This window comes from Seriola aureovittata, chromosome 8 (assembly GCF_021018895.1).
Source record: "Seriola aureovittata isolate HTS-2021-v1 ecotype China chromosome 8, ASM2101889v1, whole genome shotgun sequence".
NCBI lineage: Eukaryota > Metazoa > Chordata > Actinopteri > Carangiformes > Carangidae > Seriola > Seriola aureovittata.
Genome location: NC_079371.1, coordinates 16,721,457 through 16,747,612, shown reverse-complemented (window position 1 = coordinate 16,747,612; position 26,156 = coordinate 16,721,457). Strand labels below are relative to the sequence as shown.

Here is a 26,156-nt window from a genome sequence, read left to right as displayed (position 1 = left end):
CACAGGGGAGCACACATACATGCAGGAATGCATGACTGCACACACACACACACAAACACACATATGCTGAGTGAGGTAATAAGCCAGTTGTGCTCTCCAGGGATAGAGCCAGTGGCCACAGAGAGGGAGAGAGGAAGCAGCTGGCTGCTGAAATACTTCCCCTCCTCGCACTGTAATTTCCACCCAGAGGCACACCTGGGCCAGCACTCATTCACGCATATATACTGTATCTGTGTGTGTGTGTGTGTGTGTGTGTGTGTGTGTGTGTGTGTGTGTGTGTGTGTGCGCGTGCAATGTACATGTGAGTACTTTTGTACCTTTGTGTTTTGTCTTTTGTGTGTGTATGTTTCTGCTTGGCTGCATGTTCGTGTGTTTACACAGGTATGCGCTGATGCACACTCCTGATCCAAAGTGGGTCCCTGCTGAAATTAACTTTTTAAACACCTCCAATTAACACCTTCTATTCAACACTATATACATTTATTCTAGACGACTATCTTGAGCTTTACAGCCCATATTTTACTGCACTATAATGGTTCACTGAGGTTTATGATTCCAGATCCTGGAATTTGCTGCTAAGTTTTAGGTTTCCCCTGCTAAAAATGCTCAGCCTCAGACGGGCCTTGGCAGATGACATTGTTTACATAGTCTATATGTGGTTAAGGAATTCTCCTTGATAACTACTCTTTTTAGAGCTTAACAGCAGCCTAAAGACTCTCAGGACAGGCGGCTCCTGAACTCATTCATACTAGGGCATCTTCCTTCAGGGTGAATGGGGAGACACACCATGAATGTGGACATGTCGCTTCAGGAACTGGGCTAGATAATGGAGTGAGGCACTAATCTGCAGAGTATCTGCTCAGCGGAAATTTCCTGTTTATTACAATGTTTTCACTTCCACAAATGTTTGGCCAACCTGGCGGGTTGTGTTGTCTGACCCCTCTGGAATTACAGCCAAAACTACAAAAATAAGACCTTGGTTCTATGACACTGTAATTTCTCTTTAAAGTTGTCCACATCCACTTGCAGCTTGTGGTAGTGTAGGTCTAAAGGAAGGTGATTAGAGGATGTTCTTAGCACAATGTCTTAAATAAGCCTCATAATAATGTCAGAAGAATGTCACCTTCTAGGTGGCTATTTGGGATTCCAACAAGAGGCACGCTGTACCGAAAAGTGTCTGCTGGGACACCCTGTTACACACCGAGGATGAGTTCAGGCCATTTTTGAGTTGTGTACGTGTGCGTGCTCACATCTCTAAGTGCTTAAACATGAGTCTCCTCTTAAAACCCCTTGCACCATATGACTATCCTTGTGTCACACCAGCAGAGACAGAGCAGAGGGGAGCAAAAAGGGGGAGTGAAGCAAGAAAAAGAGAGAGAGGTAGAGACAGAGTGGGTTCTCGAGGGAGCCCCCTTCATTTTCTGGATGCGAGAGGCAGACATTAAGCTACGGTGACTAGCACCACTGGCCTCTGTCTGACCTGCTTCAACTTCCTCTCAGCCCAGACTGAGGCTGATGCGTCATTGTATCAGCGCTGTGCAACGTGGCATGCACCAACAACACAGCAACACTCACTGAACAACTTCACGTCGACCCAGAACAATAAAACATAACAGAATACAGCAAAAACATACTAGAACGGCACAGAACAGCAGCGCCCGAGGCATAAAACAAATGCCGGCTTTGTGCAGATGCATGGGGTGCTGTGTACCTGCCTCTGTCCTCCGCCCAGTGTCAGCCCACCAGCTAATTGCAATGGCTTTGCCCCCTGAGGCTGCAGGGAGCATTTCTGCCTTGAGAACAATACAACTGAAATGTCAATGACAACAAGTCAGCTGCAAAGGACAACTGTTTTGTATCATAATTCTATAGCCTACTGTACATGACAGCGGAGAACAGGGCTGATGGATACCATGCTACCAAAACATAACATACGGCAGCCGGTCATGTTGCTTCTTCAGTGCTGAGAAGAGCATTTAGACAGGAAACAGTTAAAAAAAAGATCCCTGGGTGAAATTTATGCATAATATTAAAGTGGGATTTAAGTTTAGGTAGCAGACTAGGTGAAGAGGATTATGGGAAAAAGTCCTCTGGTAGTCCAACAACACTGCACTGGCATGCATACACATGCTTGTATACACACAGCTGAAGCAACACACCCACACATACAGTCCAGTCCCCCTGGACAAAACACTACTCCACCCTCACTGACCAACCTCAGAAAAAACAAGCAAAAAATAAACCAAAAACATGAAGTCATATCTGCTGACACCAGAGGACGAATGGGGGAAAACAAGATGAGAGTTTCTATGGGGCAAAAAGTAGCAAGTGACGCTAGACCCAGAGAAAAAGAGTAAAATTAGCAGAACAGAAAGACATTGATCAAAACCACAGATAAAAGAAGGAGATAAAATGAAATTGTAAAGGGGGAGGAAAAGACAGATTGAAGGATGGAGCTCTGTCCGCCCGGCTAAAAATGAATGGCAATCCTTCGTTTTCTATCGCTGCAGCGATTAATTGACGAATGTGCCACATTAATAATAAAGCTTGCTCTCTCCACTTAGGACATTGATTCACACCTCCTCAGCTTATGGTGTAAGAAACCGATCAATCTCGCTCTGTCTTCATCTCTCTTTCTCTCCTTCTTGAGCTCTTCTATTACCTTGCTAAATATAACTTCCTTACCTCTGTCTTTAGCCAGGAAATGAGTCCAACACTCAATAACTTGCTGTGAATTAAGCAGGCTTGGCGAAGGAGATCTCCAGAAATGATTGATTGATTATTAATTAATTCGCTAATTTCCCTGATTGATCTACAGAGAGTGACTGTCTGAGAAAGACAATATACGGGAGAGGAAAAGAATTTGATTTGGTTTTAACGGGGGGCGGGGGGGGGGGGGGGGGGGGGGGGGGGCAGAGTGAGAAGGCAGGAGAATCTGTAATGTGCTTCCAATGTGTCCATGTGGCTGTGATATTAGTGATATGATGTAACAACTGGAAGGTAAACCTTATGTTTACATAATGTTGTGGTCTAGAATAGCCAAGACAAAAGATAAGAAGGAAAAGGAGAAGAGAAACGAAGAGAGAGATCCACATCAAATGCTACTGGGAGCAGCACATGCCTGCTTGTCTGTCTGTCCGTCAGTCCGTCTGTCTGCTTAGCCTTGAAAATCCCAGCAATCGAAGCCAGACGACCACAGAACTCATGCCCACGCCATACATGCACGCACACAGACACACACATACACACACACACACACTGAGGCCTGTTCTATCCTACGCTATTGATCTGCACCCCACTCTTCATTAGAAAGAAAGATTCAAAGGCAACAAGGAGCAGTGAGACGTGTTGTGTGTGTGTGTGTGTGTATGTGTGTGTGTGTGTGTGTGTTCAGAAGTGTAAATGTATGATCAAGGGAGTTGTGTAAGCTGCATGTGGTTACATCCTGTCTGTGAGTGAGTTTCCGTATAGGATTTTTTTTTTCTTCAGTTCAGTGTGTGTGTTCATGCTTACATATGTGTGTGTGTGTGTGTGTGTGTGTGTGTGTGTGTGTGTGTGTGTATGTGTGTGGATGTACTGCCAGGTATCAGTAACAGTGGGAGCAGATCTGTGTTACTCTAATGCAGTCTGTCCTCACTGGGTGTTCCTATGGAAACTCTCTCTCTCTTTCTGTATATTATTAGACATTCTTGAGTCAACTGCTCAGAATAGGAAGACACTGATCTCGTCTATCGTGATACACTCGTTATGAAGCGTTTCGACTCGCGTCTGTACAACGCGCTTCTTTGAGAATATTTTTGCTTTGGTGATTAGTTGAGATGCAGACTCTTGCACTGGTCGGGGTCACAATTGATTGACTCTTAGGCATCAGATCAGTCACAGTGATTGGACAGCCACTTCTACTGACACAAGCCTGAGGCATGCATTGCAGTAATATTTTTCCCAGCATGCCAAGTTCTTGACAGTACAGCTGACAATACTGAAAATGCTATTTTCCGGGAAGTTTTCTTGCCTTCTTTCCTTTTTTTTTTCAATTTGTGTTTTGTACAATAATAAGATGTGGACATTTTATATAGTGTATACTCTGGGTCAACTGGTATGAGCCAAGATGTAGTACTTTCCAAATTAATGCAAACTTCTATGCCTGCTGTAATTATAATATCTCCCCACTTTATGTTCAATTGAGTGTCACAGTATATGCAACTGGTTTCTATGAAATGAGAGTCTTATTAGTTGTTGCAGTGGATCATATATGTTGCCCTCCATATTAGCCAATGACATTGCTCTTCTTCATCCTTGTTCATGAACATTAAATGTTGTCCCCAGGCTTTAGATGAATAAAAGATTGAAACATGTGTTACGGTGCTTTCTTACGTGTATATCTTACTGTAGGGAGTTACTGATGTAGAGAAGCAGCATTAAGTGCTTTTGAAGGTGCAACATTAGACTGAGAAATGTATAATTAAAGAGAGAGTTTTGGTGCTTCTTGTCCCTTGGGGTTATATAAAATAATAAATACATGCATATTCCAAACTTGCAAATCAATGATCAAAACTTCCTTCCTTTATTTTTGTGTTCAGCAAAGTAAAAAACACTGTTAGATAAATTTTGTTGATAAATTCGTTTAAAGTGCGAGGCGAGTGTGCGAACACCCTTTATCAGTCATATGACTTTTCATCGCCAGATTTTATTTTTCTTCATTTCATTGAAAATAAATAAGATTTCGGAGTAATACAAATTAAAACAGATGAAGAGATGACTTTTCATAATGACAACATAATTAATCTTGTGTGATCATGTTCAGACCTTGCGTATTAAAGCCTATTTGAATACACATTTATTCTGCTTCCCTCTAATCCTGGAGCCGACACGCTATGTCAAACTCTAAGTATTATGCTTCCTCTAAAATAATGGCCCTTCCTGTTGTTTCAGTTCATTTATTTCATCTGCAGAGTGGAAAATGGAGGCAGACGTGATGAGAAACCAAAGACTTGAGTGTTAGCTGTTAACTGTTAAAGCAGCCAAGGCAAGCGTATAAAAAAATTCAGAAGGTGTTACCTTACCAATCAAACATGTGTCTCCATATTTCACTCCTTTCTCGCTGGAAAATTAGTGCAGTGACAGGAGGATGCGTTTGAGTGTGTGTAGGTGTAATCTTTTTGACAGCAGGGTATGCTCACTGTGACTCGCTGTCTTTGCATACAATAGTTTGATATGATTATATAACCAGGTGTGTATGAGGGAAGAATGGTTTAATACTTGTCTATAGTTTATTTGAGAAGGAACGAGCACAGCCTGTGCAGTGTTGTAGGATTTACAGCAAAAAACAATAATGCTGACAAAAAGTCAAATTTGCAAGACTTGAAGAGAAATTTTCACACTTCTGTGGGTTTAAAATTGAAAGGGGAATGATCGGGGAATTAGCTTTCAGCTTGCAGTTTAAGTTGAAAAAACGGAAACGATTGAGCTGAAAGCTGCATGAGAAGCATCCCGTGAAGGATGTACAAAGGTGGAGGATGGAAGAGTGGAAGCCACAGACTGACCTCTGGAGTGGTAGTCTGCCGCCGTGCTGCTGATGGGCGCCTTCTTTACGGCTGAAGAGCGATAGACGATGTGTGTCCTTCCTCCTCCTCCCTCCTCCTCCTCCTCTTCTATCACTCCATCGCCCCTCTCCACCGGCTCGATAAAAAACTCCTCTTGCTCCGTCCTGATCATGCCAGCCTGAAAGAAAGTGTGGAAAATTAATTGGATGACATGAATATGAGTAGGTGAACTCTGGCATCATGTTCCCCACCTAACACCCAGCCCCTGCTCTTCCCTACTCCATCCATCCTCCTCTCTTGGTCTGACAGTTTATAGAAATAAATAGCCCCTTGCTTTACTCCATTGCTGTTTTAGTGGCATGCTGGGAAAAACGAGAAGAGAAGAGGACAGCAGTGATCGCTTACAGCCCTGAAGAGGGTCAGAGTGACACCTGGCATCTAAAATGGCCAACACAAGAGCGAGGAGATGAGACTGTCCCACTCCCATCCTGAACTAACGCATTCTGTCAGGTAATTCCCCCGTCCACCTTACACACACACACACTCACACAAACACACATCAGCCATGCACAAATGCAAGCTCACAGGGAGAGGGGGGTGAGGAGGAAGCCTGAAAGAGATGGAGAGATGGAGAGAAGTAAAGAAGCGTGCATACAGAACACACACGCAAAAAGGAGTTGCGTGCACATACACGGGAAAAACAGGCACTGGGAAAATTGCCCGTCACTCTCTCTTATTCCATCTGTCTGTTTAAGACAACTGGTAATTACCAAGGCAACGCACTGCTGTAGAGGAAAGCCATGGGGGAGAACACACAGAGAGGATAGTGAGGCTTTGGAGAGGAAGATTGCAAAAGAAAGAGAGTGATAAATGAAGAAGAAAGAGGACATCGATACGATCAGTGCTTCTCCCTTCCACTCTGACAGGAGAAGGAAAGGGATGATGAGCAAGTTGAAGAGAAGAAAGTCAGCAGATGATAAAAAAAAATAAAAATACAGTATACATTACAAAAGAACGTGTGATGAAAAGCTGAGTGTGGACTGCACTGCACAGAATCTTGCAGAAAGACATGGGAGCTGGGAGTCAGAAAACTCAAGCTACAAATGACTGACTGTAATAGTCTGTATAAGTACAGTCATGCTTCAGCCTCTAGGCATATTTCAGAAATAGAAAACTGTATGTCTGGAGTGCAACATTCAAATCTCCATTTAACCTCCTTAACCTATTATACTGAATATTTTGTCATTTTATTTCTACATATTTTATTTCTACTACTGATAATTTATGCCTGTCCCTGTGTCCTGGAGGAGGGATCCCTCCTCTGTTCCTCTACTTAAAGGCTTTCCCTTTTTGTGAAAAGTTTTTTCCTCCTCCAAACCAAGTGATTAAAGAGGGTGTTTTATGTTGCTAAGATGGTGAAACCGTCTAAGACCAATTTATGCTATATTTTGGACTACATTAGAGAGGCCGAGAGAGCCCAACACACTGCAGCCTCAGTGAAACACATGACAACAAACAAAACACAAGCCAATTAACAAACACATCCACCAATCTGACAACGTACCGTATGCTATATGCAACATGCAGACACAAGCAAATAGAGAAACACTGCAAATTGTACACAACTGAGCTGAGATGAACACCATATACGATTCTGTGGTAAATGAAAAACTGATGAGTTAATAAATAATTTGTTAAATCAGCTACAATCAATATTTAATAAAATGTAAACAAACGTGTATCACATGACTATTTGTGTGTTAAACAGAAATGAACCCATTAGAATTAACACCCATACCTGCAGTTCTCATCAGCTTTATGTAAAAGGACTTAACGTCTCTCAGTTTGTTGTTTTGGTTTTACGACCTGCAACTTCACTGTTTTGGTTCAGTCTCACTGCTCTCATCAATCTCATTTCCAGACGCAGCAGGAAGCTGTTGTCAACAACAACAAAAAAAACTCTGATATTCCCACTGTACACGATGTGCACATCACCAAACAGGAGACAGACAGTAAGTTAGTGACTGGGTGCTGAACATAGTGATGCATATGGCAGCTAAAGAGCTAAAAAGGAGAATGACTCCCTACATTTCTTGGGTGGCCAGAGTAACAGCTCTACAGGAATGCGGATGTTGTTTGACATATCAACTTAAGGGTGACGATATGTCATTGCTGTGTTCACAATTTGTTTTCTGCTTTGTGGCCAGAAAAGTCAGTTACTGGAGGTTTAAAGGCGAACGCTAGATTTATAAACATATCCCAAATACTGTAATCACACAATCAGAATGTTAAAACTAAAATAAACCTTGGCAGCTTATTGGGTCAGTGTATTCATCAGTTTTTATTGTGCTCAGGAAATTTTCACTGTGTTTTGTATGACTTGAATTTTAACTTTCAGTTATTGCAGCGCATTTCTTTATGTGTACATGTTGTCCAACTGGTGAATGTGTTTCTTAACTTGTTTGTGCGTTCCTTATTTATGTTTTCTTTTTTAACTGCTACCTAAAGTGTCAAACTGTTAATGATGTTTTATCATTTGCTTTTCCATTTGTCTATTTGCAAGTGTTTTCTGAAGTTCCACTGAGTTGAGATCTCTCAAACACAAGACTACGAAAATGAAATTGATTTAACGTGAATGTAAGAAAACAGATATACTGCATATACTGGGCATTATTTTTTTGACTTTATCTCAGGGGCCGACTGTGTGAAGTGCAGTCATGAGAGAAGTCATTTCACTGGCCACGTCTGTATCCATAATGTCTCTATCATCCATGGTAAAGCACCTTGTGTGGAGCCTGAATGTAACAAAACTGAGCGCAGTTTTAATTTATGAAAGCACCCCGGCTATATTCTTTTGTGGATACGAGTATGCATAACTCTTATTGAATCCTTTGAGCGCTAAATAAAATTGAGTTTAAGAACTTGCATGCTCCTTGAATACCCCTGAGAGGCTGATTTGAAAGGAGCTGGATATTAACAAAAGTGGCCCCTCAGAAATAAAAAGGTTTCCTTTTCTTGCCTTTACTCTCGTCCTCTCCCATTCTCCTATCTCTCTCTCCCTGTCAGTCTAAGGCTTCGGTCCCGGAAGGATGTCGACAAGCCACTGACCTGCCCTCTCTCTCTCTCTCCTTCTCTCCCTTTCTCACTCCACCTCTCTCTCTCTCTTCTCATCCCTCCATTTCCCGGAGCCGTGGTGCGGCATTCCGATCGGAGCTGATGGATCCGCGATGGTGCATGCATTCCCACTCCAGAATACCAAGCAGAGGGGAGAGGAGAGCAGTGTCAAAGAAAAAAGATGACATGTGGGACTGGGAGACATGGTTGGATCGATCAGAGCCGGCATAGTGGGGGCGGAGGGTTAGAGAGAGGGGAAGGTGCGAGGGAGCCGAAGAACTGGACACGTCCTTTGAAAAGCCGGAGTGAATAAAGCATCAAAGCGTCTGCACACATTTCCATAGTGAGAAGCATTGTCTTCATCTCCTCTAAAGCAGAAGCGGCCAAGTCCTAGTGGAGGGGATTACAGGGAGGCTTGTCCAAACACTGTGTCCAGAACAAGTGAGAGAAATTCAGATTCATCGGCAGTACACTACCAGCCTTAATGTGCCGACATGAGTTAGGTTATTCAAAGACAGGGTTGAGGGCCACATAGTGATAAGCTGCAGGTGAAGATCAAGCACATAGTTGGTAGGGGTGTAATGCAAAGCTTCTAACTGTCTCTGGGTGTGTTTATTTCCTGGATAAACCCAAGACGTAGGAAGGAATTAACAATAGAATTAACAAAATAACATCTTTTGGTGTGTTTTAATAAATCAAGTGAAGAGGGAAAACAATAAATAAAAAATAAATAAAAATAATAAATTACTGCAAAAATTCAAATGATGTTTGAAAGTGTTCTAAATGTACTATTTGTGTTCATATCCGAATAGTGTATTCATATTAGATTACATCCCTAATCAGGCTCTTAGAGGTGTACAGGTTTGAGTAGTTCAATAGGTCTGGTGTATCTTGGCTGAAGGTGATCCCACACATGAACGTATCCTGTGTTTTCACATGATTGTTCACCTGCTACTACAAAATATGTTAGTCTCCAATCATGAATTCTTCTTCAGGGATTTGCTGTGGCATCAGGTTCCTTGCTAGTTGCTGCTCTCCTATTACAGTAAAGTCATTGTGCTCCTTTGGGTGATGAGCCTGAAAAGGTTTTTATGAGGTTAGATGTGTTAAAATTTAGCATATTATCCCCCACTTCACCCTCGTGAGACATTTAAATCTGACACAGTTGCTCTCTGCATCTTGACGTCACCCACAGCGATTATAAAAGATTTTTACTTCACACACAATATGCGTCACTGCACATCTGGCTGAAAAGGTCATGGCGGAGAATCTTCTCCATTATTCTATTATCTACTTCAGTGTTTCGGGGTTTATGTCTGCTTGCCACCACAACAACGGATCATTTGCACACAGTCAAGGCAACATAGACTGTAAACAACATTGTGATGGAAAAAAAAATACCACCTGTTGGATCGCTTCTTAGTACAGCCATGATCTCTGCATTAAATGTTAATAATGCCAAAGTGATACTTTTAGGAAATTTTATATGAATTATATTAAAGTATATTATGTCAAAATAATCCACCAACATTTTCAGTTTTGAAATGAAAAGTGTCCATAGAAAAGTCTGTGCAACTGGAGCAAGTGTTGTGGTTAGAAAAACTTTTGTTTAGATTTTCAAATATTATAGTTCATTACTTTCACTAGTACAAACGAAAATGTATTCACCTCTATTGTATTAGGGTGGTGGCTAGATACCAGTCTGGACTAAGCTCAGAAATAAATTGCCACCATAAGGAATACTGATGTAAATTACATTTGAGTCATTTATCATCAAGATTAAAGCAGGGAAAACATTAGCACATTAGCAACCTGCACCAGCCACACATGCTTACAGCTCAACACATACAACTGGGATAATAACTGTCACAGCCAATGAGATGGTGACACTAACCACAACCCTCCCTCTGAGACCTGAAGCCCCTCGGCAGGCTCCAAATCTGGATCCTACACACCGAGTGTCCAGTTACAACAGGAGGATCCTCTGTGTTTGAAGGCACACCGAGCTCTATTTGAAGATCTGAAAGGAGTAACTGGAGTCCTGGGTAAGTGTCCTGAGGGGCACGTGAGAGAGATGAGTAGAGGAAAAGCAGTGTTGGAGTGGAAGAGCGGATGTTGTGGTGAGGATCAAAGTCACACCCGGTCGGGGCCCTTCAGCTCAGTCCAGCGCAGGCAGTCGGTGCGTGTATGTTTGATCTGGTGTCACTATGTGTGTATGTGTGTGTTTGATCTGATTCATAACCCCTGCTACCACCACCTAACTGCACACACAGTTGCATGCATGCATCCACGAGGCAGGCAGGACAGACACAGTCACACAAACACACATCCACGCACAAATATAGCTTTGATAGTGACTCACTCATACAGTGTAACCCTCCAATTCATTCACTCTTTGAGTCATAAGAAAATCAGGCTTGTACAATAGTAAGGCTGATTTGAAAAATTAGACACACTTCTGAGAGAGAGAGAGAGAGAGATTAAAAGGACACGTCACTGCAAATATAAACAGCGTTTTATTTAATCGCATCAGCGGCAAATTATACCTTTATGGTTCCCCGCCAAGCTCAGAGAAAGCCAAGATTTGTGTTTGGATTTTAAATATGGCTCTGGCAAAAATGTAGATTTATATGAAATTTATGAAGGTGGCATGAAGCAAAGCTATTTAAAACATTCAGGGAAGCTAAATATATAAGACATTTATGACCCCTTGGCAAACCTTTCCTCTCTGCTGCTTCACTCTGGCAGGAGAAAAGGTAGAGGACAGAAGGAGCAGGAAGAGGGAGAGAACCGCAATTAAGGTTAAGTATTAAGACAGATTCATTAAGTGAATTAAATTATTTGCTAATGTCCTGAAGAGCGAGGCGATTGCCTAATTATGTTAATCAGAGATATGCACGGAGGATGAGGAGACTAAATCTGATCCAGCAAACAAACTTTTTCAAATGTAAACATGTCGGAGGCCTTCCTTCATGTAGCGTCTCATACCGTTTTCTGTTCTGTCCTCTGTCAGCTGCACAAACACTGACGCGTGCACACACACACATACGCATGCTCACACACACTGACAGGTTGTGTGTGTTTATGTGTGTGAGAAGAATCCAGATGCCAGTGCGATTTAAGCCGCGCAGGACTTAGCGATGCAGCCCCATCCCTGTCACCCTGCTCGGCTCATTACATAGAGTGGTTTCTAAAAATGGTCACTAAAAAAAAAAAACACACCCCTACACGACCTCACATACATACACATACATGGCAACTCTGTTCCAGTCACCCTCTATTTCTTTTTCCCTGCTTTCTCCACCTCATTTGCAAATTGTTCATCTTTGACCTACATTTTTGATCACAGTATGTCAGCCAAAATACACACACACACACACACACACACACACACACACACACACACACACACACACACACACACACACACACACACACACACACACTCATATACACACACACACACACACACTCATATACACTAACACACAGTGTCTGGGTCATTCCAGGTTTTAACTCTCCACTCAGGCACATACTGTCTGTGAGTCCTGAAAGAAGAAGGGGGGACTGTTAAAGTGAAGCAGTTAAAGGAAGGAGGAGGAGGAGACATCAATAAACAGGAAAGACCCTCTGTGAATCCTCCACAATGTCACAGTTATCTCCACAACCATCTTCCATCTCATGAGTCTGACCCCCTTCTGAACCTCAATGCTATTTTCACTCTTCCTTTATCTCCTTTCCCTCTTTGCTGCCATTTAATTTTCTTCTCCATCACTTTTTTCTTTTTTCTACTCTTTTCCATTTTGCTTTGTTTCTCCCTCATTTTTTAGTTTGACTGCAATAGCGAGGCAGCCTTATAAATGCATGTCGCTGACTGACTGACAGACTGACTGAACATGAAGTTACACCATTGGTCAGCTGAATGCCACATGTTGGAGTTAGTGTTGGTCGATGCTTTTTCAAAATGATTTGGTGTAAACAAGCAGTGTTGACAACTTAGTGCCTTTGTCGATGCTTTAACAGGCTATTCAGACCCCTTTAGCAGCTTTGTAATTTAAAAAAAAAAAAAAAGAAGCACCTATAGTCACAAATCTAGCTTCTTGGACAAACATCACTACTCTCTGTAGAAGAGAGTTGGCAGTATTACACTACGAGCACGAGGTAGGGATTTGCCTTCACAGGCACACCTCTCTATGCTGACCACACGGCAGCTGATGTGAATGAGCTTCTAACTTTCTCTCTGAATGATCATTTTACAAGTATATATATCCAAAACCATAGCATAGACGTTGTCTTTATCTTATGTTTATGGTGATTATGTCAGATGACGTCGCAGCTATAAAACTTTAGCAGCAGAATAGCAGGAAATGGCTTGGAAGTGACTCCTGGTTAACATGTTGTCTTAATTAGTCATGTTTTTGTTTCATACTTCCACTGTCTGATAACAGAAACAGAAAACCTGTACATGATAACAACTTCATTGGAAAACCTTTGTATTAAAACACTATCTGTGAGCACAGAGAGCAGGAAAGAAGTAAACAGATAAAGGGCTGAAACCGGCTGACACGGGGAAGAATGCAAATAGCCCATGAAGCAGTCAAGTCATACACTAAGTTTTGATCTCGTCTTTTCTTCTTACAATTCCATTAGTTTTACCATCCTCCCTTACTCCACCTCTTTTCCATAATACTAAGCGGTAGCGGCACTCTAATGTGTGAGAGTGAAGACACGGCCAGGTGTTGGAAAAAGACGACAGACAAGAGAGAACAAAACGCAGGCCATATTATTTAAACATACACTGGATGGCACGAGCCTAAGAATAGCAGCAGTAAGCCAAACCTGGTCATCCTGCCCGCATGATATGTGGAAATTTTGGTTCAGGGCGAGAGCGTTGACACAGACAGAAATACAGTCACTGACAGTCTGGCAGACAGACCGAGAGACAGAGTGCCAGCCAGGCAGGCAGTTTGCAAAGGAGGCTGCCTCAGTATCCCGTTCTCGCTTTCTCTCTCTCTCCCAATTCCTGTTGTTATTCATCAGGACAGAAGCTCCCTCCCTCTGTTTTCTGTCCAAACAGAGATTATGAATCAGCAGTATGAGGAAGGGAGAAGGAGAAGATACAGAGACAGAATGAGCAGAGCAGTTAAAGCAGAAGAAATGACCAGCTGGGAAGAAGTGATGGGGGAAAGGAACCAGTAGGTAAAAATGAGACAATTTGAAAGTGACACATGAAAAATAAAAAAAATGTTAAGATGAACTTTATGGGGAAAAGCTGAAAGAAATTCTAGGGTACCATGCAAGGAGAAAAAGAGAATTTACAAAATACAGTGAAATTTACTCCATAATCAGCTCAGCACTGGAATAAAGCAAAGGTCCTCCTCCTCCTCCTCATCCTCCCTTGTTGTTCTTCTCTCTGTCTCACCCTTCCCTTCTTTCCTCGCAGCAGTCTGACAGATTTCCTAGCCAGCCAAATGTTCTTGGCCTGGCCAAGATGGAGGAATCGGGGACGAATGTGGGGAATGTTTACACGATCCACACTTGGTCTCCACTGTTTTCTTTTCACAGTGTGGCTCAGGTATTAGCAGAAGGCCTGTACTTTCTTAAGAGGGTGGCAGGTTTGCTGCAGAGGGCCCACAGGCTGTATATCATAAAACTGATACGTTGTTGGATCAAACTTAGTTCAACCCCGCAGGAAGGTTCATTCCAATCATGAGCTGTTGCGCGGAGAGTCGTGATCTTGTGTTACATTTACAGCATCCCCAACAATAAGTGCCATCATTAAGGAAAGCTCAGAACTCCAAACAGACCCTTGGGCAGTGCACCAACGGCAGTCTCTGAGGAAATGCCTGCCTATAGGGCTCGGTGTTTGTCTAAGCCTTGGAAATCCTAATTTTACCTTGTGCAAATTAGAGAAGTAGATCTCCAAGATAAAAGTGCTGAGACATATTCAGGAGGCTGTAACAATCAGTTCTGCATTCACTTTACAGGTTTAAGTGATTTCTACTATTCACATATGATCCCCGTAGATACGGACCATGAAGGCAGACAACTATAGAATACTAAAGTTTGACTTCCATTAGTGTCATTGTAACTTAAAGGAATATTATTATTATCATTATGGTTACTATTATGATTACATTGTTCTTATCTACCTGTACATTGAGGGTTTGAGTAGATAGATCAGGGGGAAAATTGTGGATATTTGTCAGAAAGAAAAATGAAAGAAATCCAATTTATTGCTCAGCACAACTAGTTTGTAAGTGACAAGGCTGACACACTGTAGTGGACTGGAGGTTAATCTTTACAGATCTTCTATCTTTTGTGTGCTCTCTGCGATCACTGTGTTTATGCCAGCGCATTCACACTTACTCTCAGACACAAACACACACACAAAGCACCAGCCAAGCACCCATCAACCCCTCTTACCGGCCCAGCCCAGCCATCGATCAGTGTGTGTGTGTGTGTGAGTGTGTGTGTGTGTGTGTGTGTGTGTGTGTGTGTGTGTCTTTGTGCGTGTGTCTTTGTGCGTGTAGTCTTCCGGATTGATGAATGACCCCGATTAGTGGCAATCTAAGTGCAGCAGAACAGCTGTTTTCAGAGCAGTGTTGTCTAAAGCAGTCTGTCATTAATATAACAGCATTTTAATGAATTACTAACCAAACACAGGCCTGGGATCTGCTGGCCAGTAATAATTACACTGCTACACCTGTAAATTTTGAGTAGGTCAGTGGAAAAATATGACATTTTGATGTTATCTGTATTTTATATATGTGTTCAAAAATGAAAGAATTTGTTGTCATTTGTGTTTAAAAAACAACTAAACGGAACAGCGTTCTCAGATCTTTCCATACTCGGTCCATTACAGTTGTTTGGATAAGCTGTCAGTTTGGATTGTTGGAATGTGGATAAATGATGTTTGTCTGTATGATCAAGACTCTGCGCTAAAACAATAAACCTGCTTTTTTTCCTCTCACTTTCAAGAAATCCCTCCATCTCACTTGTCGCTCCCCTTCTGTCTCACTCTTCTTTCCACCCTCCTGACCCTCAGTCCTAGCGACCCCTCCCTGATGCTGACAGTCAGAAACGCACGCACACACACGCACACACACGCACACACACGCACACACACGCACACACACACACACACACACACACACACACACACGCAGATCCACACTCAGATCCACACCCATCCTCATCCTTATTTCTACTCTATCGCTGTATCTCCACATCTATTGGGTATACCTGTAACCTAGCAACAGAGCAGAGCGAAGACCCTCCTCTACCTGCTCACTGCGCTGACTGCTGGAGCTGACAGCCAATCAAAGAGTCTCAGGGCAGCAACAAGAGCCAATAAAATGCTTACTATGACAGGGAGTTGCCCCCCTGCACTCCACGCTTTTGACCCCACATATGGCCAAAAGAAATGAGCCTGTGCGCGCACATGCACATGTAACACACACACACACACTACGTCAAACAGCCGCACACACACAACCGCAAGTCTCTTGAGGCCACCAGGAGAGATCACAGGATTGGGCTGACTTGCCTGTTGAATTCATAGCAACCGATCCTTCATTAGTGAGAAAAGCTACCTGTGGAAACACATTAGATGTGTGTGTGTGTGTGTGTGTGTGTGGATGAGTGTAACTGTTGATGAAAAACTATGCTGCCACAAAAGTGCTCAAGACCTGCAGAAAATGCACAACCTAATGCTAGGTGAAATGTACTTCATATCAGAACAAGATCTCCCTGTAAAACCAGTTCATTCTGTACTGTCAGCCGATGTTGCTCCTCTGTTGGAGAGCTACCGACATCACGGACTAATCAAATATGTCCTCTCTGTTCTGTCTCTTTGACCACTGCTGACTACTTCTTGATTTATTTCTCTCTGCATGTGGTGATGAATGAATTGTGTGATGGTAAAAGTGTATGACTAGTGGCTTCCTGCTGTACTGTTGTGTTAAAAAAAAAAAAAAAAAAAAAAATCAACACGTGCCTGTCCATGGGCATTGGTGTTGCTATGTGCTCATATAACATCAAGACCTGCTGTGTTCAAAGTCTCAATGTCTCCATGCAACTATGCACTCTCTCCCTTCCATGCAATAATGTCCATGCAATTATTATGCAGTTAATATTCACATTAATTCTGCTGAGGCTAGGATACGACTGATATATTAAAACATCTATATCACAGATATTAAGTGCTTCATGTCTTTCATACAAATAAATTAAAGAAATCAGAAATTATCCAAATCTTTACTATTCTCCCTCCTTCAGGTATCGTTTTGCATGTATTTTGGTAATATTGACGCAAATTACTGCAACAGGAAAAAAAAGAAATCATGATAATAATCTAAGGGAGAAATGTTTCACTTCCTCTGTGCTGAAACCAAGCAACAGATGCTGAGTGTGTCAGTAAAGGGCCGTTTTCTTTCAGTTTTTCCTAACCAGCTCAGAGCTGGATAAGTTAGCAGCACTGACGTTCTCTGCAAGCTTTAAACAAACTAGAGGCAGCACATCAGCAAAAGCTGGGTGCTAAAACCTTTACCTTAATTAATGGCTGCTCGCCATTAAACACTCTCACACTATAAGATCCTCAGGCAGGGAATTTTTGGCTGTGTCACAATCGTTAATCGTTTAAGTCTAGACAAAAAAAAAAAAAAAAAAAAAGGTCCTCACATTTTCACAGAACCCAAGGTGACGTCTTCAAAATGTTTGTTTTCTCCAAACAACACTCCAAGAGTCAAACATTTTCAATTCACTATCATAGAAGAAAGAGAAGCAGCAAATCCTTCATCTGAGAAGCAGACACCAGACCACCTTTGACATTCCTGGTTACAAAAAGAGTGAAATGATTAATCAGTTATTAAAATAGTTGCAGATCTTGACTAATGACTAACCGTTGCTGCTCTAGATGCCACACAGATGAGATTTTCTCCCCTCTTTCATCTCCCTCTATATTTTCCGCTAACCTCTCTCTTTGCCTCCTGCTTCTTTTATTTTCACATTCTTTTCCACTGGAATCTGTCAAAACAACACAAAAGTGGGTAGGGGTGGAAGGCAACATAGAGGAAGAGAGTCCCTTGACTACCTTTGAATTGTAAGAGCTCCCTCTCTTGCTGTGTCGATGGCTCCAGTTGTACTCCTTCTGTGTGGAGCGATCAAAGCGGCAAATTTATGAGAATTAATCAGACTCTTCTTGGATAGATGGAGAGGGAGAAGAAAGACAGAGAGAAAAGAGATGGGGAAAAGGGAGTGGTGCCCCAGTCCACACAAAACTGTGTTCATCTGCACTTGTGGAAATATGATCAACTCACTAGTGGATGAAAATAATCAGCGTTTAAGTGAAATCAGATGAGCAAACTTCCCATTCCCACTGACATGGACATCTTTTATCTTTTTACAAAAACATTTTCATGTTTCCAACAAAAAAGACCTCTAGCTAGTATTCCAAGAATTCCAGGTATGAAGTCCATTGTAGCTTCATATGAACCAGTGTGTGTGTGTGTACGTGTATGTGCGCGTGTGTGTGTGTGTGTATGTGTGTGTGTGTGTGTGTGTGTGTGTGTGTGTGGTAGTGCTGATGAGGTGAGAAGGCCGGATGAAGGTAAACTGAGAATTTACAAAGTTGGGAAGCATTTACAAATACTACAGTACCCATGAGCCCCTGCTGATATGGAAAAGAAGCAAGTCAGTGGCCTGAATCAGAGTGGCACACGTCCAGCCACAGATGCTGAATTCACCCACAAATATGAAAATTAAAAGCAAACTGTTTTCTGCTGTGTATTATTTAGCCTGTAGCTGCCGTTAGTAGTTCATGTGGCAGAATTTTAAGCTGGGTTATTGGATGTTTCTTACCGAAATGCACCCTGGGAATAATAGTTAACTTAAAGTTAAGTTTTTATATACACAGATTTTTGTGCCTTTGACTTTTTTTTAATAATGCAAATGTTGATCTTTTCAACTGAAGGTTCAATCAGGAGAGTTACATGCCAATACAAGCTGTATGTAAGCGTGAGTGCTGAGGCATATATCATTGTCAATGGGAAGAAATTATTTTGATGTTTACTTAAAGAGCCAGCAGGGTCTGGTGCGATGCAATGCAGCATCCTTCAAAATGCTACAGCCCGTGGTAACAGCAACACATGTGGGACTATGTTGGACGAGTGTCTGCATAAAATTTGGTTATAACATTAAATGTTTGTGATAGTTGCGACTCTATAGTCTATATCATAGTTCTGCTGTAGTTGTAGTTTTAATAATGTTGAATAAATTACAGCAGGGGCACAATCTCAGTAATATTTCTGTAATATTTCAACAGTGTCTGTTACCTGTCCAGTATCTATCCAACAGTAGTCCTGTAGCAGGATTATAAATCTTTACGCAATGATCAATTTATAGACCAGCCTTATGGAGAAATATTCCTATACTACTTGCCACACTTTTTATTTGATGTACTCCGTTACATGACATTATTATCTCTCGGGTTATTTCTGCAGATAATCTTTCCTGCCCGTGTCACTTCAGCTTAGTGGAAACTTATTTCCGTCACTGTGGGGATGAAAATTTTTTCACTCATAGCTCTGGCTGTGGCTTGAACTGAACCCAAACACAACCTTACATGAAAGCAAGAAAAATAATGACACTGAGGAGGCAAAACAGAGGCCACCCAAAGTTTACAAATGTATACAATTTGTGTTGTATTGTTGAAAAAAATGACCCCCCTTGTCTCTTACTTAATTTACTAATTTCATTTGCTGGTATCTCCTCAAATTACTGCATTGATAAAGACCAAAAACAGTCTGTTTCAATGCTTCTTTTGCAAAACCATGACAACTCCATGCAAGTGCAAGGATGAGAGCCAAGGTCCACTATGTATACTTGATTGGTTGCGGATGATCAGTGTTTGGAGCCTTCAGCAGCAAACAATGGGAGTGTCAGTGAACTGAGGCCACAAGAACCATAGACCTTCTTTATTCTCTGCCTAACGCAGCCTTTATTTATCTCTTGCTTTCATTGTTATCGTAGAGCTTCCAATATGAATAAGTGCTTATAGACATTAACTAGAATCTATGAATACACATGTGAAATAGAATGAAAGATAAACCACCTTTTATGGGCAAAAGTCTGCACCTTATTCAAGTGCGAATCTGTGCGCAAAGAATAATTCTCCTGCATGTGACCTGATGACTCTGTATGTGCAGCAACCAGCCAACACTGTGTGTGTGGGGAGGAAAGACCTGGTCAATCGTGGAAAACTATAGAGAAGACCAAGCAGAAAGAAGGATTTTCCTGACAGTGAGTACCAAACTGTATGAACAGCCTCTACATCACTCGAAAACTTACTTAGCTTTATGTTCACACATCTGCCACAAAATCACAGAAGGTGAGAGAAGACGTATGCAGTTTACACTGATAGCAGTTGCAGGTTTACAATTCGAAATTCTTGGTGATTTTTGAAGCAATGGGTCATTGCGTTCAGACAGAGGTGGAGGAATGCAGTCTAACGCTAAACCCCGATAGCGTTGAGGCCCTAGCCACACAATAACGTATAGTTAATGATGTGCTCCTTGGCCTTGGAAGTTACAAGTGGGAACAAATCCAGATTACATCATCTGGATCTGCACCAAATTGTACAATGTCAAAGATCTCAACACCATAAATATGTCTGATTTTTTACATCAAGATTCATACATTATTTCCTGAGAAACTAATGACAGTGGTGAAAAATCTAATCTCGCAATGTTAAGGAAAGTGATGAAAAATTCCTGGATCCACCCATTTAACTAGATCTACATCAAAATTTAATGGGTTCTTCCCTGGTCCGTGCCCCATCCCTCCTCCAAGTTTAGTGCAAATCGGTTCAGCGCTTTTTGTGTAATCCTGCTGAAGTGTCAGCGCTACCACCAGAGGGCGACACTGTGGTGTTCCAGGCTCGTAGGAACTCAGTGGGCAGCGAGGTCTGTCTGGTGGGCAGAACAGAGAGAGGTAGACAGAGACGGGGGGAGAAGAGGCAGAATGTGTGTGGGAGAGAAAAAACACTAAACAGAAGGTGAGGCGAGACAACTGAGTGGGGGGCCATGAGACTGAGATGTACTCAGAAGGAGTATATGTGTGTGTGTGTGTGTGCGATTTTGTGTGTGGCTTGTGTATGAGATCTTGCATAAGCGCAGGTGTCAGCAGGTGCATGCAAGCACTAATACGAAGTGGTGCATTGGCATCTGTGTGTGTGTGTGTGTGTGTGTGTTTGTGTGCCTAAGGACAATACTGCTCCCTCATTACCAAACTGTTTCCTCCAGTGCAGCACTAATGAGGAGTCTCACTGTCACCATGGTAATCAAGGTCAAGCCTAGGCCAACACACAAACAGACACACACAAAAGCAGACCTTCACACACGCCACAGCGTGCATGTGCGTGCACGTGCAGAGCTGGAATTGGTGACACATCTACAGTGGCCTCACTTTATGTATTTACACCAAAAAAGAAAGATGGAGACAATGTCAAAAACAAGAGGTAAATGGGTGGAGTTTTGTAGGATCCCACATGATCCCAGCAGGTTCAGGATGTGGGTGTGATGTTATGTTCCTCCTGTCTCCTCCTCCTCCTCATCCTCTTCTTTATGTGAGATGAAGATAAATAGAAAGAAAGAACATGAGGTAGAGGATGCATGCATGGAGGCAGGTAGAGTCAGGTAGAAAACGAGGAACAGACAAAGAGGCATAAGGATGAGACAAAAGAAGGGGAGGGAGAGGAAGGCAGGGTGTAATATACAGGGGAACAAGGCTTGGGGGGGGGGGGGGGGGGGGGGGGCGGCGAGGAGAAAGAGAGGGAGGAGTAATTAAATGAAAAGAGCAAGACTTAGCTCTTTAGTCTCATCCCTCAAGACCGGCCTGACACTGCTACATCTAGCTAATGTCATAGCAACAGGGAGAAGGAAAGTCTAATGGGTGCGGCACAGAGAAGAGGAGTAAAGAGCAGGTACACGCGAGAAAGAGGAGGTAAGGGAGGAAGAAAGTAAGGAGGGAAGGGTGAAACTGAGAGAAAGATGAACACTGCAGAGTCAAGGGCAGAGGCATTGGGCTAGGAGTGATGGGAATGATATAAACATGGAGGAAAGGGAATGAAACAGGAGGGAGGATGTGCAGAGAGAGAGAGAGAGAGAGAGAGAGAAAGAGAGAGAGAGCTGGCAAAGAGCCAGAGGAATAAAGGCCATGCCGTCCCCTTCTTATCCCTCTCCATTTCATTTCCCTTCTCTCCCTCCTCTTCATGTGTTGTGCAGCTGTACCTGTGTTTACCATTGTTTCTATATCTAATTATCCCCTCTGAATAATTCACTAGAGTATCAATAATTCAGCTTTAATTAGCTAAGACAGACTTGGACCTCACTTCAACATAGACCGAGCAGTCATCAAACAGAACCAAACACACACAGTGGGAGCAGTTTAGTTTAGGGTGGCCTGAGAAGGGAGTGGCACTAGATGATGTTAAAACTAGTACTGGTGTGACAAAATCTTAAAAAGGGACGTGTAGACAAAGTTAACAACGTTATCCTAAAGTTATTGCAAAGGGGTATGTTTCCCTAAAATGTGGCAGAGGTCACTGTATGATGGACTGTTGCAACAACTACCTTCACAGTCATGACAACACCCAACAACTGTATCACAGCATTGCACCATCAGCATTCACAGGAGTGCTGTCACTTTTTTTTCAACATTTGAATTACTGATTGAATGTAGGGAAAAAACTGAATATCCAATCTGCAATAAATGCAACAGATTTGTTCCTTGTGCTGCAGCAGGCAGTGGTCACTCAGACCCTTTCCATTCCCTGTCAGTAAAATGGACAATGTGAGAAACTATCAGGCCATGCAGAAGAGATAATCATGACACCAAACAATCTGAGAGCCAATGCAAGAAATCAACACCATAGATTAAAAACTCATGGATAAAAATAGGCTGTTTGTTGCGCTACCACAAAAAAACCTGGAGTCATCTGGGAGCGCATCGCTCAAGTAAAGTAGAGGTTCCCCAAATTAACAGAACCATACAAATTTTAATGACAAACTAGTAACAAATTACAGTTCTAACTATAGTACCCTAGAGGTGTGGCTTTATGTCCATGTTGTGAACATTTGTTTAGTCAGTTTTCAGAAAAAACTGACTCCCAACGGTTCCTCGTTCAACACAATTTATGAGAGCTGTTTGGCAGCAACACTTTTGGGAAACATACTGCTGGACACGGACAAAAACAGAAGAAAATATGTCACAAACCGAATTCCTTTCAAGTTGTTTGGGCTTCTTGCCATGAAAGAGTTTGATGGTCATTCACACCCAGCACAGAGACAAAGAGGGAAGGCAGCGCTGACAGCTTCAGCTCTCTGTCTCCACCACCTCTCCTTCTTCTCCATGTTCTCCGAGTCATTTTATTTCACTGTGAGTCGTTGGCAGGTTAAGTGCAGAACTGGGACTCTTAAAAGTGCCTTTTTTATCCGTCAGCTGCCTCTGTATTTTCCAGAGACACATGCACGCACACACATGACTCATACAGAGACATCCCCACAACAGCATCTATGTGGTAGAGACAGATTAGCAACTAGGACCAAAGCCACTATAAAAGATTCCTAGAGCTTATGACTCATGTCTGTGTATGTCTGTGGAGTATTTCTGTCTGTACAGTGTGTGTGTGTGTGTGTGTGTGTGTGTGTGTGTGTGTGTGTGTGTATATGTGTGTTCCAGCCCAAATAGAGTGTACACCAATAAGATCTGGCTCTGGATCGATTGGACTCAGACTGTGCCTCAGTTGACAGGCCGGGCCTGTTGTTCTCCTGATTGATCCACCCTCTGTGTTATGTGAGTGTGTGTGTGTGTGTGTGTGTGTGTGTGTGTGTGTGTGTGTGTGTGTGTGTGTGTGTGTGTGTGTGTGTGTGTGTATAAAGACAGGAAAGAAAGGTTTATAAAACGATTAAAATATTGGTTTGCCTTTTGTGGGTTTTCTTTTTTCACCCAACCATCGTCAGTTTCAAGACCTTTAAAAAAAATCCTTATTTGTGTTCCTATGAACACATACGCACATGCTCAAACATGATCCTCATCTACTATCAAAAGACAGTCAAGTCAAATACCACGTTAATTTCTTACTGGGCTGTTGCAACGATGCTTTATAAGTTTCATTTACCACTTAACAATTAAAAGACTATGGCTCCAAACAATACTTTACCTTACTTTACTTAATACAAAATCGTTTTATTTCATCTAAAAAAGAAACAAAACTTTCCAAATTGTTACATGTTGTGAACAAAGCAGCCACACAAGAACTTTGCAAAAATCAAAGAACCTAAAATTATTAAAAATTAAGATAAACCATAAAGTGTCAAAGAATCAAAGATTAAATAAGCAGAGTATGGACCAAACCAAGCACTCATTGCCAGCTTTGATGCTTTTGATACTCTGAGCTGGACATTTCAGTCAGTACCAGTGGAATACTGGTGCATCTCTGCAGGCTTGTAGTTTGGTTCATTTGGTCTGGAGCACAGAACAAAACAATATACTGCTATACTGCAGTTTGTGTTCACACTGGTTCATTACAAACAAATCAACAGGTGTAAACATGAGGGCTCATTCATTTATCTTCATCTATGTCAGCACAACATTTACTGAACCTTATTTGTCTCATCCAGTGGTCACAAAGAGCCTTTCCCCTCTCCCCCACACAGACATATACTACACTGTATGTATACTGTAGGCTGTATATAAATGGCAACTGTACCTTTCATATCATAATTAGTAACAAACAGGTAGGAACAAGACGGGCGGCTCCTACAGACGGACAGTTACTGGTTGGCCACAACTTTTCACAAATTTCATTCCCCTTAACTGAGGAACTGCTAAAGTACACAAAGTAAGACAGAAGCACATCACACCTGTGTTTGGGCTTCTTTTCACCTTCTGATGCAGCGACCCACACATGTGGTGACGCACATACATGTTACATGTTACACATTACGGAATTAATTGCATAAATATAAATAGGGCTACAACTAACAATGAGTTTTTGTTCAAATAAAATATCAGACAAAAATAGAAAATACCCATCAGCAATTCCAGAGCCAAAGGATTTGTCTGACCAACAGTCCAAAACTCAAAGATAGTCAATTTACAAAAGAAAGACTAAACAAATAAAAGTCTTGGAAGCCCAGAAAGTATACATATTTGAGAAGCTGGAAGCAGAGATTTCAGGCATTCCTTATTAAAAAATGACTCAAGAAGATAAATCATGAGAGGAGCAAATGAAGGAAAATAAAGTTGTGAGAAACAAAAGGGGAAAGGATAAAGCTGAGAAGCAGAAGCAGCAGGTTAGCACTAATGGTCAATGACATGTTAGCGCTGTGGCTAGGCTTAGCGCAGGCGCCTAAACTGCTGAAATATTTACAAGGCTTACAGAACAAGAGACTCATTCACTTCAAATGAGCTGGAGCAGAGAGAGAGAGAGAAAGCTGGGCCACTTTTCTACCTCTTCACTGCACTGAGGTAACAGCACATGCAGTCCAAATGGACAGCTTCACATGAATAATGTGCACGTGTGACTATTTGTTTTACTTATTCATTTTTGCCCCAGCATGTTGGACCTTTGCTTCAGTTTGTTTACAGGCGGAGGTTTAAAGAAAGTGGAGGAAGTACAGAGACAAACTTATTTGTCCTTGTTTGCTTTCGCTGTGCCTCATCTGACCATATTTCTTCTCTAGCTTGTCTCTGTGGTCATGCATTCACACACAAGCTAGCTATGTTTAAAGTTTTGTGCTAATTCCTTTCATGCCAGATGTGCTTTTGGACCAGAGGCCTGATCGAGTCTCTTCCACAACATTGCATATATCTCTTCTGCACACAGTGCTTCCACATCTCTCTGTGAGATGAAAATAACTCTCCTCATATATGATGGGGGTGTTAAAGACAGAGGATGTTCTCATGACTGACAGGCCCCAATCAACTTCGATTTCAACACTTTCATGCGAACCCGCCCCTCCCATAGTTAGAATCTGAGATCTGGGTTACCATGTGTGCGTGTGTGTATAAGTGAGAGAGAGAGAGAGAGAAAGAGAGAGAAAGAGAGAGAGAGAGAGAGAGAGAGAGAGAGAGAGAGAGAGAGAGAGAGAGAGAGAGAGAGAGAGAGAGAGAGAGAGAGAGAAAGAGCCTGTGTGGGTGTGTGAAAGTGAACCATCCAAACTCCTCAGTGTGTTTTTCAAGCGCTTGTCAAACCAACAGGGTCAAACCAACAGGCACCTGACACAAGCTAACTTCACTTACCGCTGCCATGACAACAGAAAACAAACAGAAAATGAAAACATACTGCATTTTCATAATGGCAGCTCAGTGTCTCTCTCCCCTCCTCACTTCCTCTCTCTCAGGCTGGACAGATGACTGGAGTGAAGGATGTGGGAAGAGAGACAAAGCTTTCACTTGCGTTCTTCCTTTCCCAGGAATTTTTCTCTCTCCGCAGTA

At 42.2% G+C, this 26,156-nt stretch overlaps 1 protein-coding gene across 2 annotated transcripts in view; it reads right to left on the bottom strand.

The window, feature by feature from the left end:
- Positions 1–26,156, bottom strand: part of LOC130173673 (A disintegrin and metalloproteinase with thrombospondin motifs 2-like) — a 108,442-nt gene that overhangs the window by 53,842 nt on the left and 28,444 nt on the right. For both annotated transcript variants that reach the window (XM_056383118.1, XM_056383119.1), the window contains exon 3: positions 5,544–5,721. In XM_056383118.1, the coding sequence (XP_056239093.1) occupies positions 5,544–5,721 (178 nt within the window). The remainder of the gene's footprint in view (positions 1–5,543; positions 5,722–26,156) is intronic.